The sequence below is a fragment of the Cyprinus carpio genome, chromosome A14 (genome assembly GCF_018340385.1).
Source record: "Cyprinus carpio isolate SPL01 chromosome A14, ASM1834038v1, whole genome shotgun sequence".
NCBI lineage: Eukaryota > Metazoa > Chordata > Actinopteri > Cypriniformes > Cyprinidae > Cyprinus > Cyprinus carpio.
This window is the reverse complement of record NC_056585.1, coordinates 3,062,909-3,078,064: the sequence shown is the minus strand read 5'-3', so window position 1 is coordinate 3,078,064 and position 15,156 is coordinate 3,062,909. Positions and strand designations below refer to the sequence as shown.

The 15,156-nt window shown below is 36.4% G+C and overlaps 1 protein-coding gene and 1 pseudogene across 1 annotated transcript; both read right to left on the bottom strand.

The window, feature by feature from the left end:
- Nucleotides 1-443: 443 nt before the first annotated feature.
- Nucleotides 444-2,498, bottom strand: LOC109081116 (annotated as a pseudogene).
- A 1,134-nt stretch (nucleotides 2,499-3,632) lies between these two features.
- LOC109106844 (spondin-2-like) lies at nucleotides 3,633-8,475 on the bottom strand. Its single transcript, XM_042769732.1, has 6 exons — nucleotides 8,127-8,475; nucleotides 7,296-7,528; nucleotides 6,271-6,494; nucleotides 5,546-5,737; nucleotides 4,915-5,098; nucleotides 3,633-3,849 (listed from the first exon to the last, which is right to left on the bottom strand). The coding sequence occupies exons 2-6, from the start codon at nucleotides 7,519-7,521 to the stop codon at nucleotides 3,671-3,673; spliced, it is 1,005 nt and encodes a 334-aa protein (XP_042625666.1). The 5' UTR covers nucleotides 7,522-7,528; nucleotides 8,127-8,475; the 3' UTR covers nucleotides 3,633-3,670.
- Nucleotides 8,476-15,156: the final 6,681 nt, after the last annotated feature.

The following is a 15,156-nucleotide window of genomic DNA, read 5'->3' as shown; positions in this document are numbered from 1 at the left end:
GGTCACAAAATTTCTAAAATAACTACATACCTGTGTCTTTTTTACACGCTATCCAGATTTATATCAGTCGTGTGTACCCTAAATTGCAGGTTTAGGCTACTAGTTATCATATAACTAATTAGCAGATTTTCCAATGCTTTTTGAAACGACAACTACACATTGACGAAAATTGCGCACTCCTCAAAAATAAATAAATAAATAATAAAAAAAAGGCCAATGGTAGTTTCCGCCAAAACGATCCGATGATCGTAAATTATAATGAATTAGGCTAAATATTTACTGTTAAGTCAATATATCAAACGAATAACATTTATATTTGTTGATGGCGGTGTTGATAGTTAATAATCGTAGTTAAAGGGCTTGATACTGTATGTTGGTGGAATAAATTAAATTAATATTCGTGGTGGAACACAATGTTAGAATGGAATAAAACACAAAGAGGATAATCTATAGTTATTTAATAAGTATTATGAAGGTATTAAAATCACTTCATATGACACATTCGTGCAGGGTAAATGCTCAGATGTTTATGCTCAGATGAAGTAATTTAGACTTCAACATTCTTCAAACAATGTTAGAGTTGTCCAGACACACAGTCAGTCATTTCATAAAGCTAAACCAACTTCTTTTCAATGAGAAAGTTTTTGAGGTTTTTCATTTGCCAGATTCCAACAGAGAGGAGTATTGATGTCTGAATAATGGCCCACCACAAAACGTTTCCATTTGTATCCTCACTCATTTGGCGAAACTTCTCCTCACGTTCCTGGTTGCAGTAAAATAAACAGATACAAATAGCACATAATCACCAGAGAGTAAGTACCCCTTGGAAAACATGGACAGATGACATTCGGTCTGGTTCTTATTCTGATCCTGGCAAGCAATTAATATGGTAACATTTTGTTGTCAGGCTATCCTGCCTGTGTTTGCTTACCCTTTGGAAATTTTGCTGCCTGCTAATGTATCGCATCTGGTCAATGAGATGTTGCAAGTTGTACTCCATTGCTTTTCAAATCGTGTCCTTTGCCTTCGCAGCATTAGGATCAATTGGTGCTTGCCCCATCTGGACATCTAAATGCACTTTTCTGTATATAAAAGAATAGTAAGCTAGCTGACATTTTAAATTTCAACATATATGAGGCCACATTTCACATCTCACCAACGATCTCCTGCAAACACAGAGAACCTGGTGGAGTTGGACTGCATGCACAAGAAATGTTGACCCGAAGCATGGGAGGTAAAGGTGAATTTTCCATATCTCCCAAAGCGTTTTAACAAGACCACCTGCATATGACAGAACGTATCAGAGGAATTGTTGCAGGTGGTTACAGTTAAGAGTTTATTTGAAGAGTTGAATGCTTCAGACCGCATGGTCAGGGTCTCTCACAGTCACGGTCAAACCAAGATGTTGGATATTGGCCTTCATATTTTCATCCTAAGTGCTCTAGCAGAAACATGCCTTAAGGGAGAAACCAATAGTCAGGTGATACTGAGTAGTCCCTATTGCAACATTGACCAGTGTACTACTTTTCTATGCGCAGTGCACTACTTTTACTCCATGACCCACAAAACTGAATTCCCTATTGATACATGTTCAAATCTTGCTGGAATAAAGCGTTAAATGGATCATTCACCACATGAAAATTTAATTTCTGTTATCGTTTACTCACCCTCATGTTGTCATTTAATCCAAATTTTTTGAAGAGGTTAAGGAAATAATTATGCAGGTCTGTGTTTTTACTCCACAATATGTAGTTTCCATAACTATTAAGTTTCAGCCCCCTTTTAATTCTAGATGTCATGGATTGACATATTTTAATTACTCATGATAATGCACTTTTTACCTGAAAAAAATAAAAACAAATAAAAATGTCACTATTTTTGTACCACTATTTTGGACAGATCTCTGATCAGTTTAGTAGCTATAAGCCCCTAAATAGTCTCTGACTTGTGGTTAACAGGCTGTTTTTGTCTTGATAAGAATGGGCTAAATGTATCACACCAATTATCTAAGACAACTGCCTCCAGAATTTATCTTGATGTTTGGACCACAAACAAACAAAAGCCCAAACATAAAGTCAGCAATAAATGTTCCACACATATTAAAAGTAGGATTATATTTTCAAATTGTATATTAAATCACCTGTTAGTGTGAGCAGAATATAAGGAAAAAGTGTTCCGGACCCATTCAGGATCAAATAACTGATTCATGTAACTCATGTAATAGAGCAAATATGTATAACGTCATATAACAGCCCAATTCATCTTCACTGACCTGACACAAGTGTGTCCTCTGGAATCTCCTCAATGATACACTTTTCCTCCTGTTCCCCTAAATCAAAATACATTGCCGGAGCCAAAATGACAAGACTGGCTAGCAGCAGGCCTGTCAGCCTCACATTCATTACTGTAAAACAATTCATGTTTAAGGTAAGAAAGTTACAAGTAACAATAACATAACACCAGTAAAGCTTTATGTGCCCAGCAGGTTTAGTGTGAGAAATCTCCAGCTGCTGTTTGTAGAGTCATGTTTAAACAAAGTAAACAGAATTTAATGATAAGAATAGGGAGAAACCTAAATTTGTTGATAGAAATAGTCAATCGTCAAGTCAAACCTGTCTTGCTTTGTTAAGATATATAGTTTAATATATAGTAATTACAGTCCAGACCAAAAAATATTTAGACACCGTGTCACACATGAAAATGCTGTGCATTAGAATACAAAATATCAAACCAAATGTCATTTATTAGAAAGATCACAGTTTTCGACCAAATATTTCACAAAAAGGATTCAAAAGAGGATCAAGACAAAATATTTTGTGATACTTTGTGACCATAGTTTATGTCCATAATCACTTTGATGAACAACACCAGAATGTGGTTACTTGTGTGAACACTAGAAATGATTCATTGACTAAAATGCTTATTAAAAGACATTGAAAAAAGGGGCTTTCTATAGTGAAATAAAAAAAAAAATGTCTGGCATCATTTGATTTGATCCTTGATATTCACACATTTTAAGTATGACTTAGATGCCCAAATAGATGGACAAATTATATTGCAGTTATTATATTTTAGAAAAGTATAATCATTTTTCACACAAATATTTATTTTTCACACAAGCATGACAGAAATGTGTTTTATTTATTTGTATGTACAACTTTATATACAGTTTTGCAATTAATGTACAGATATCATCCACTAATGTAACATTTTGAATGGAACAGAGTACTTTTTACTGAAGATGTTTATCTCGACTACTGAGCTTGATAATGTCAAACGTGAGTTTTTTTTCCCCCACCAGAGAGCACCAGAATCCATGAACAGTGCATGAGGACAGTGTGAAACTTACAGCAAACTCAGCCTATAATAAACTCCTGCTATTAGAGCAAATATTGCTGTATTGAAAGTATTTTGACATCTGCAGTTCCTCATATTTTACTCTCAAATGTGATACATTTACTGAGAATTTACTTTGGGTACTTCAGTCTTCTTTTTAACTTGGAATATGTTGCCTAGACTGTTCATTACCACGTTTAAGCTTGTTAACTCACCCGCAGCATCACAGCTTTAAAAGAACAAAGTTATTCCCTTTAAAATGTCTCATTTTAAAGCTGTTAACCAGTAAATTCTTCCCTGTGGATGAGGTATGGATGGTTGGTCCTCTTTATATTCACACACAGTTGTCAGGGATACAGAGCTTCTTTTCTTCTAGGGGTGGGCAGGCAGCCCCATTGTTTGCAGGATGCATGTGAATATAGCGGGTTCTGTGTTTTACCCCTTTCTCACCACACTGACCTTTGCAAAGACCCCAAGGTGACCAGACAGACACCTCACAGTCCAGAGGGGTATCTGTAGAAAAAGAGATGTTGTTCATTTAAATAAAATCATCACAAAATCACCCAATCAAAATGTTCATGTTTTGGTGCACTATTCCTTAAAAAGTGAAGTGACAGTGATGTGACGTGTAGTCAAGTATGGTGTCCCATACTCTGAATTTGTGCTCTGCATTTATCCCATCCAAGTGCACACACACAGCAGTGAGTAGTGAACACACACACACCCAGATCAGTGGGCAGCCATTTTTGCTGCGGCACCCACGGATCAGTTGGGGGTTTGGTGCCTTGCTCAAGGGTCTCACCTCAGTTGTGGTATTGAGGGTGGAAGAGCGCTGTACATTCACTACAAAACGTATGAATGCGCTGTACAAAACGTATGAATGACAATTGTACTAATTCCAATGAGTTTGTCACCAATTTGCCAAAACATTCATTAAAATTGGCATGAAAATGTTTTGGGCTAAGTATTTATATTATTATGAAAACATTTATATTATCTGTGAAGTGTAAACAAAAATGGAAAGTTGCCTAAACGCTAAATCACTTTAATTTAGTATTAAATTTAATGTTTTATGATAAATTAAGGTTTAGGGCTACTTACTCTGAATTTAAATTAAACTCAGACAACAAAAGTAAATTCTTTATATTTTGCAGAAATAATTGCTTCTCATCTTGAACCTGCCTAGAGAGATCTCATTCACTGACCTTGTAAAAGGTTGATATCTATCACAGACTTCTGTACAAGTAGGAAAACAGAAGCATGGAATCAAAGCACACATTTCACTTCTATGACAAACACTTCCTGAGTTCTGAGTGGCAGAAAACGTTTAAACCGGTTGTACTCCATTATCATGTTTGCAGTTTGTTGTGTTGGTTACCATGGGAGTGTATAAACCTTTCTACAGCCTGCAATTTAATCACCACAAGTTCTCTCTATGGATTTATAGTGTTTCCCTCGGAACACATGCGTATTCAAATGCAAGTATATCATGAATAAGTTCTGTATGAGGAGACTATGCCAGACCATTACAGTGTTCACATCACAATTCATTTTTTACAAACAATTCCCAATGCTTACTTATGAGAGACCCATCTATCTCATTCCCACTTGGAATCTGATTGGACTGGGTCGGCTGAATGGGTAAGCTGAAGATCTGGTTGTTCTTGATCTTTGTTAGGGAGACTTTGGCTATTGGGGGGAGATGCTTCAGTCTGGGATAGTAGAAGGAGTTTGCAGGGTGACTTGGGAATGATGCGGTTATCTGTTGAGAGAAGACATATCTGTAACAAGACCTCCAACCATGCAGAAAAAAGGTGGTTAGGTGGTCTGGTCTGCTGGTTTTAGGTCGCGTTTTGACCACTGACAAACCGAACCAGCTTAAACCAGCAAACCACCTTAGGCTGGTTTAAGATTGATTCCCAAAGTAGGCTGTCTCTGTTGGGGAAAAATACATCTTAAACTTGCTTAAGATTGTTTCCTGGTCTCCTCTGGCCTCCAAGTCTGGTCAGGCTGGTCTTTTGAAAACGTTTCAGTTGGTGAGGCTGAGAAGATTTGCCCAGCTAAACACTAACTTGGCCAGGTTGGGAGAACAGCTTAAACCAAAAAAAAAAGACCATCAAACCAGCTCATTCTGGTCTAAGAAGCATTGTTTCTTGGAAAATATTATAAATATATATGACTTGTAGGGTTACCTGCATTCAGACATTACCTGAGTGATCTTGTCTTGAGGAATGGTCTCAAAGTTTGGTGAAGAGAAGGTGAAACCACTGTCTGTGCCGGCATCGTAGGGGTAGAGATCTAGGCTTATGTTTTCTATCCAGTTATCACCCTCGCACAAGTTTAGACTGTCTATTCCAACAAACCAGTCAGGACTTGGCACAATGCGGACAATGAAGGACAGCTGCAAAACAAGAAGACCATTAGTGTTCTGTTCCATTCTGGTTTTAGCTTACTCATTAGCTATTATGAATTGCTGGCTGGTTTTCATTTGGAAAGTTTTATTATTTATAATTCTCTCTTTAATATTTTATATGGAATGCCTGGAAGGCCAGTGAAGTATGTGCATGTAGAGAGACAGTTCCAGAAGAATGCTTTGGACACAGTATGGAAGTGTCCACATCTTCTGACTGAAAACATCTGTAGTTTTTACTAAAAAACCTGTTATAATAACAGCTTAAACCAGCCAATGGTCGTTTGCTGGTCATACTGTACACGGTCAAAGATGGTCTAGTTTGTATCTCAGTATAGCCAAATCAAGTTGATCTGGTCAGCCTCGTGGTGTTTCAGCCTGACCAGCTAACCAAAAACCCTTCTAATTGGATTTGATATTCATTTTAGTATAATACAGCTGCATAAAAATATGTCATATGCAGGGCCATGATTTGGTGCTGAAGAAAGGCTTTTCCTTGCTTTAACCTACTGCAGTGTACTTACTAAGGAGTGTCTTGCATAGACTTCAAATTCTGTGGTTGCCTGACCAGTTCCTCCAACCACAGCTGGTGCTGAAAAGAGGCCATAGACACTCTGGATCCGTTCCCCAGCTGCCTCCACTTCCTTTATCAGGGTCCAAGCCTCTCCTCTCTCAGAAAACTCTCTCACCCCATTACTGGCGTACTCGTTCCTTTGCCAGATGTGATAGTCTGAGCTGTGAGTTACTCCTATAATAAAAATCATAGTTTTCGATGTGTACTTCTACTTCAGTGCATAACATGCTACTCAAGCTCTGCCATCATTGTCTTGCTCAGACCCATTGGAACAGAGTTTGAGTTATACAGTGGCTTGTGAGGGGTTGACTTTTCTTTATAGGAAAATTTTAGGCATAATCTCATTTTGAGTAACTCAGATTATTTTGGCATCCCTAAAGCACAGTTTAACATGGCCAACTATCAGTTTTACTGTAGTTTTTATATGATTTTGTGATACTATACAAAAATCTATAAGAAAGTTTTAAATAATGATTTTTATTATATACATAATCTAATAATGATCAGCAAGCAGGCATGCAAAAAAAAATGCACATTGGCTAATAAATTTATAAAACGTTGTTAAAACTTTTAAAAAAAGCAATGTTTTTACTGGCATGTATGGTTCCATGAACCTTTGACATCCATGAAAACTTTCCACTGCACTAAAGGTTCTTTATATTGGAAAAAAGTTCTCCAGATTATCAAAATTTTCTTTGCACTAAGAAAAAATGGTTCTCTGAAAGGTTTTGGGGGGAACCAAAAATGGCTCTTCTATGGCATCACTGTGAAAACCCCCTTTTTGAACCTTTATGTCAAGTTTATATATCACCTAACCTTTGTTATGACTACCTTTGGAGGGGTTAATTGTAGTTACTGGGTCAAACCCCCTCAGTAGGAACAAGGTGAAAGGTTTGCGTGAACAGAACCAAAAAGGGGTGCAGCAAATGTTAAAATTTGCTACCCTGTTCTTACTCATAAATGCAGCCCACTCACCAATGATGGGAGACCACTGAGCAGGCGGCCTGTACAGAGGGTAGTGTTTGGGGAAGGCAGTCTGAGTCCACTGGCTGGTAAACGTCAGTCTGTACTTGGCTGCGGACGTTGCCATGCACACGCGGTCCACGTCAACCGGCATTGCAGGGACTCCACTCAGCAGGGCCAGAGTCACGGTAAGCCACCGCAGCCAGCAGTTCACTTTCAAACATGTCATCTTTTCCATGCTGGTTCTGTGAGGGAACAATAAACTGTTTTACCAGACATGTGGATGTGTGTGCATGCCATAACCAGGTTTGGACACTTTGGACCTTTCATTCAATACAAATGTATTTTATATTGGTATGGTGGGGAATTGGAGTTATTTAGTTTAGATAATCTATTATTTATTTGGTATGTGTCATTCACTGACTAAGAATGAAAGAAGGATAACCAAATTCACTCTGTGTTTTCAGGATTCTTATATGAAATATTCAGAAGGATTGGCAATGAAATTGCGTGATTTGTTGAAATTTGTTAAGTGATACTCAATATAAAATTTTATAATTTTTTTTTTATATCCCTAAATTATATTAGCATAGATTATTACATCAATTTATATTATTATTATCCAACTCCATGCACCATGCAAAATAGTATTAGTATGTATACACAGTAGTATTTATTATGTGACATATGACATAATACATATGAAATTGACATATAAAATACTATTATTATTACTTTAAATGCATATGCCCTAAAAAAAGGATTTTAATTCATCATAATTAAGCAGAAGAAATTCAACACTGTGCAGCACAAATAAAACATATAGTTACAGAAAGCACTTACAGGTTTTGATGAGGTTTTCTGCAGAAAAGCTGAGTGGAGGTCACCTGTGCCCAGGCATTCAGAGAAAGACTGCAAGATTACTGTGTGTCTTCCAGCTATTTATGCGTTTCCAGCGGCCCCCACAGTCTAACTATGTTAATAACCTCCTGACCCCTCCCAGAAGTAGTATCAAGCTCTCCACACTCACAATTACAACTCCATGTATGATTTCCTTTTTGGTCTCGGCAAACGAGTCACCGTTTGAATCATGATTCACAATTTTTTTCCCCTCTCCCAACCAAACATGCATAGAGAAAGCAGCATTATGAAGCTCCTGAGGGTTTCGTAGTCAGTTGAGGAGGCAGTATTTTAGGGTTGGTTGATTGTGGAAACAGGCTTGGCTGGTGGATCAGCAGTGTGGAAGCACCCAGTAAGCCGAAAGCTAAGAGATCCCGCCTGCAGCCAGTAATTGCTTCCACATGCTCACGTTTTGCCCCTCACCCTTCTCAAATTCTCTCCAGTTTCTTGACACTTAATTTGCTGAGAGCTGTTTGGATGTGGTTTTCTGCAGACCAGTTCCATTTCTGAGAGCTTAATTGAAGGGTTTTTAATATTCCTCAGTTGTAAATATGGATTGCGACATCTAATATGTTTTATGCCTGTCTCAATCTGGGGTCAGTTTCTGTCAACCATCCCTCATTGTTAATTTGAGTTGTCTCACATGTCACTCCATTTGGTCACAATGGACTAACTAAAATATGAATAGAAACTACAGAAAGTGTGTATTTACAACACTGTTCCAGAACTGTTCAACCCAAATATTCAGATGTGTGCAACGCATTTTACGGAGGATGAGGACTGTTTCCTGAACCAGTAGCCTACAATGCCGGTGTCTATTTCTATAAAGTGGGGCAATTCCAACTTTGCAAGGACAGTCTGGCGCTTCTGACTCACAACCTGTAAGTACGTTTATATATTTAAAGAATTTGCCACTGATGATTCAAACGCGAGTTTTAAGCAGTGTAGAGTTGTGCTTGTTGTTTGTCGTTTCTCTGATCACAAATGCAGACATGGTTTAATGTTTACGCAGCACGATACGCAATGCAACACAATGCAACGCGACGCGTAAAAACACAGTATAAGTCATTATAATCAGTAATTATGTCCCTGATGGATGCAACCAATGCCTCATTTGTAATGGGTTTTATTGGTTTTGTCTGGTCGTGCCGGGACACGGCATCACAGTATGTTAAGGGGCGTAACATTTCCGTTACATGCTTGAGGTATTCAGCCAATCACAACGCACTGGATACCTGGCCAATCAGAGCACACCTTGCTTTTCAGAATGATGAGCTTTGTAAAAATCAACACGTTTCAGAAAGGCGGGGCATAGAGGAGCAACAATAATGTACACTGTGTGGAAAATAATGTTTTTTGAACCTAAAAGAACCCTAATTTTAATGACAAAATTAAAATTTTGTCATTAATCACTTACCCCCATGTCGTTCCAAACCCGTAAAAGCTTCGTTTGTCTTTGGAACACAATTTAAGATATTATGGATGAAAACCAGGATACTTGTGACTGTCCCATAGACTGTCAAGTAAATTACACTGTCAAGGTCCAGAAAAGTATGAAAAGCATCATCAGAATACTCCATCTGCCATCGGTGGTTCAACTGTAACGTAATGAAGCGACAAGAATACTTTTTGTACGTGAAGAAAACAAAAATAATGACAACAATTCGTCTGTTCTGTGTCTCTCCGCATCACCGTATCGCCATTTGTAGAATATGAGCTGAATGCAGACAGCATACGCTCTTCTGTGTCAGCTGGGCCACAAGGATACGTGTTTTTTACGTGTATTTACGCTTTGATTTGAAAGAAAACAGCACATCCTTGAGGCGTGGCTGACACAGAAGAGCGTACGCTGCCTGCATTCAGCTGGTATTATCCAAAATGAAGCTACAGTGATGCGGAGAGACACACAGAGGAGACGAATTGTTGAATAAATTCATTATTTTTGTTTTCTTTGCATACAAAAAGTATTCTCGTCACTTTATAACATTACGACTGAACCACTGATGGCAGATGGACTATTCTGATGATGTCTTTCATACTTTTCTGGACCTTGATAGTGTAATTTACTTGGCAGTATATGGGACAATCACAAGCCTCCCGGTTTTCATCCAAAATATCTTAAATTGTGTTCGGAAGATGAACAAAGCTTTTACAGGTTTGGAACAACATGGGGGTAAGTGATTAATGACAAAATTTTCATTTTGGGGTGGAGTATCCCTTTAAACTGCATAAACACATTGCATTACACCATATACACAAAATAATGTTATTTTTAGCAATGTCATACACTGTAAAAAATGATTCACTTTATTTACTCAATAAAATTGTGTCAACAGATTAGAAGCAATATTATTAATTAAATTTAACACATTAGAATTAATTAGAATTAATAAAATGAGATGCTTACAAGCAACCATTCAAAATGAGTAAAATAACATGAAAAAATAAGTAAAATTTACACAAAAATATTGGTTTCGTTGGACAACAAACAAGAAGCACCCAGCTGCAGCCTGCAGATAGAGGTGGGGGTTGCACGTGTCAACCCACCACATACCTATAGTTGGCGATCAAGAAACACAGCGCAAAAACGTAATACGCATGCACATGCCTTTTTCACAAATTCATGTTTTTGTTGATTACATGGAGATGATACAGGCATTGTGTTCAAAAGCTTATGTTTTCAAGCCCCCAAAACAGAGTTATTGAAGACACCTGATTTTAACACACAGAATCACTGAAGGAGAAAAATCTATATTTTGGTTACCATTACGGTGGTCAGTGTTTGCTTTAGTTGGGATCTTGACCCTTAAACTTTTAAACAGATTTTTTTCTTTTTTTGGTTGCTGTAGTTGTGATACAGCAGCTAGACAAGCAAAGAACGAATGAGATCATCATCATCTGTCCTTGATTTCTGAGTTGGGTGTGTCTTACCGATAACAGGCGTCCTGTGGTTGTACAATATAAGGTCTGGTATTTTCCACATAATCAGAGAGATTCTTAGAAGCACTTCTGAACAAAACATTTTTAAAAAAGAAAACTCTTTCATTTAGGCACACAGACATCAAGAATCAGCCTGAGGACCTCAACAATGGTGACCATCAAAAAGCATGTTGCACTGCATTCTGGGTGTCACCAATCAAAACTCATTTATGGTTCCCATCATGCTTTGCAGCATTATTAAATTATGAGCTGAATTGTCTTATATTTATTCTTACTATTTTCTTTTATTTTTACTTTTTTATGAAATTTTTTAGTTTTTTGTAAATGAGTTCAGATATTCAGGTCAAATGATGATTATGTAAAATCATAACCAACACCACCTGATCATCTTTACTCTTAGCTTGTCTAGCTGTTATAACTGTTACAACAGCCATACAAAATGTAATATAAAAAAATCAAGGGTCAAGAGCCCAACTAAAGAAAACACTGACCACTATAATGGTAACCAATTATTTACCCTTTTCTCCTTCAGTGATTCTGTTCGTGAACTTTAGGTGTCTTCAATAACTCTGTTTTGGGGTCCTTAAGACACAAGCTTTTGAACATGATGCCTGTATCATATCTATGTAAGCAACAATAATGTGAATTTGTAAAAAGGTTAACGTCATGTGCATGCATATAATGTTTTTGCAGGGTGTTTCATGATCGGCAACTACTGGCCTGGCATGCATAACCTAGTATTCTTTAGCATAGTGTTTTTGTTGTTTTTTTTTGATGTTGTTTTTTTTTTGTCCAATGAAATCAATATTTTTGTGTAAATTTTACTAATTTTTTTCATGTTATTCTATGTTATTCTATGTTAATATTGCTTGTAATCTGTTGACACAATTTTATTGAGTAAATAAAGTGAATCATTTTTGACACCTTTAACAATAACTCTAAGGAAGTAATAAATACATGAGAGTATCTTTAAAAGGCCAAAATGTAGATTATCATTTGCAAAAAAAAAAAAAAAACCTCACTCAATCCTAATGTCTTTATCAATACAGTACCGCTGTAAGACAGGACAATAATTGCACAAAAAGCATATGCATTGTACTAATTTAACTCATAAACTAACTACATTTGTTTTGTTTGAGGTCTAAGACAGTCTATTTGAGACATTTTTCGCAGAGTTAAAAAAGATAAGTTGTAAGACTTTGCATTGTTTAGGGAAACTATGTTGTGTAGATACTGGAGCCCAGTTTTCCAGGGTTCTGCGCCATGGGCAAGGGAACACCTTGAACGGATTACCAGTTTATCATAGTAATCAAAAACCAAAAGGCACTTCATTACACATGCAACTTTTAGAAAAAGTATTTTAAGAACTACTTCCAGCGCCAACATTTCATATGAATTCTTTATCCAAAGTGACCACCCAGGTTTGTTGTTCTGCTTTGAGGCTTCCCTAGAGACTGCTGATTTATTTTTTGTTTATTTCTACAAGTAAACAGTCGGTAACTGTGTCGTTCTGGGCTGTTTTGTTTGAAACAAAAATGTAACCAATGCAGACTATTCAGTTCTTGGCAAGAATGTTTATGAAACCATGAGCTAGTTCCAGAAATTATGCCTTTAACTAGGTCACATTAAGTACCCGGATGACTACTTCTGCTTGGATTCTGAAGTGTGCATACAATGGACACTTTACTATCCCATGAGGCCACGGGAGAGGATTTATGAATGGCAGAGGCGATGCAACTGATGCTGGTACGTATTATTCCAGTCAAAATGTTACTGGGTCAATTGCAAAGCTTGATGCTTTTGCAACAACTTTCTTTGGTGGAGAAAAACTTAACTGGCCAACTTATATTGCTTGTGTGATATTGCTTAATTAAATATTAATTTCATTTGATGTTGAACATCAATTAATGGTCATGCTGAAAATAGTTTTGCAAGGAGATCATGTTTTGAGCTCCTTACATAGCCATATATTTTTGTTCTTTGTTTTTGGACAGCTAAACGTTACATAAGGAGGAGTAATCACACATTTTTATTTTCTTCATCCTAAGAAGCCAATCATCATGCCCTGTCTGTAAACCTTCCTATGAAACCACATTAAAACCCTGGCAACTCAGGGCCTTAAATGTTTTGCTATGAAACGTGTGTTTTTACCCATGTAAACTTCATATAGCTATATATGATTGTAGCCAAATCATATTTGCTGCACACCAATTATATCACAATTCAAGCAGTTCTCCTTTCTTCACATTTATCTAGTCTTTTTGTATTTTCTCTGTTGTCTTAAACTTAAACCTTATAACGTCACATCTCATTACTTGAGACATGTTTCACTAAAAGTTCAAGACCTGAGACTTGGACCAGGACTCTGACTTGGACTCTGTAATGTGCAAGCTACAGGCCAACACAATTTTTATTTATTTATTTATTGTATAAAGTTTCATCCTGCTAGATCGCTGTAATAATAAGGGTCAATTTATTGGTTAAGAAAGGCAAGGATGCATAAAATTCACCTCGTCTGTCAATGACAGAAACAGTGATTTGGCATTAGTTCACAAAATTCCACACAGAATTTAAAGAGGCTGATAAAAATGTGAACACAGTCCAGCTGAGTTTAGCCAAACGTGACTTCATCTGCAACTCATGAAGAATTAAATCAAGTTATGTGGTGCAACATGACAAGTCACGAGTTGTTTTGGTCTGGAAGTTATAACATTTATGTAGCCTACACGTACATTTATTGTGCCAAAATCTATACTATATATATATGTATGTGTGTGTGTGTGTGTGTGTGTATTTGAGACAAACAAACTGTTGTAGAGTTAACTCTTTACTATGGTTCTTGAAAATGTGACTTTAAACGGCCTTGTAAAGTCATTTGCATGCTGTATGTTTATGCCAAAATGTTTTGGCAAGGAACTTGGGGAAAATATTAGACAGTGTCTGAAGGATCATAGAAGAATCATACCAAGTTAATTTATACCTGTTATTCCTTCGGGCATTGTTCCAGACAATGTTGTAATTGTTGAAATCATAGGTCAATTTATGATAAAGAGCTGATATTTTCAGCATTTTAAAAGATAAAGAGCTGATGTTTTCACGAGTCACAACCATGTTTAAGAATAGTTTTTATTTTTGCAGGGATTGCGGATGAAAAACATGTTAGTGAATCACAGAAAAACAGATTCATTTCTATCTTTAAAGTTTTGTTTATTGAGATCCTGTCATTAGAGGTCACTGGCACTGACTGCTGTTTTTGTTGTCACATCCTTTCCTTCTTGTAAAATGTTATGTTACATGTTAATCTGTCTACGATTTGCCTTGATGTTGAAAGCTTGCTTTTTAATATTATTAATAATTTTACAATTAAAATAATTAACCAAACCTTAAAATAATTTCAAATAAATTCTATAGCACATTGAATATTTATATGAATTTAAGATTCATTAAATATACTTTGAACTGAAAGCATAACAACTAAATAAACAACAGTTGTTTTAAACATAATTTTTAAAAATAATTAAATAATTACAACTATCTATAAGGCTGTCACAACCATGTATGAATGATAATGAATATTTTAAGATTACTGAGTAGTGGTGGTGCTTAAAACATTATTTTTTATTTAGTGCTTTTGTGGCAAAGAATAAGAAGAATATTACCAGTCTAATATTACACGCTAACATGCTAGTTACTTAAATTTATAATGTTTAAAACATTTAATAATATTAACTTACAATAGTTAAGAACAATTGATTTTCCCTCAAGTAGATTGCATTTTATCAGATGCTCAGTGTTTGTCACGCTAATAACCCGAACCTGAACCCTAAATCAAACCCTCACAAAAACCTGTGCAAATCATTAATTTTAAGTACAAACATAATTTGACCAAACCCTTAATCTGTGTCTTCCTTAGAGGACCTAGACCTGTCAATTATCATGAAAAACATCTTCAGGCATAAGATATCCAGAGGAGTTCATTATAATGGGACATATCCATATGGAAGTACCTTAGGATGTAATTTAGCTTTACCCA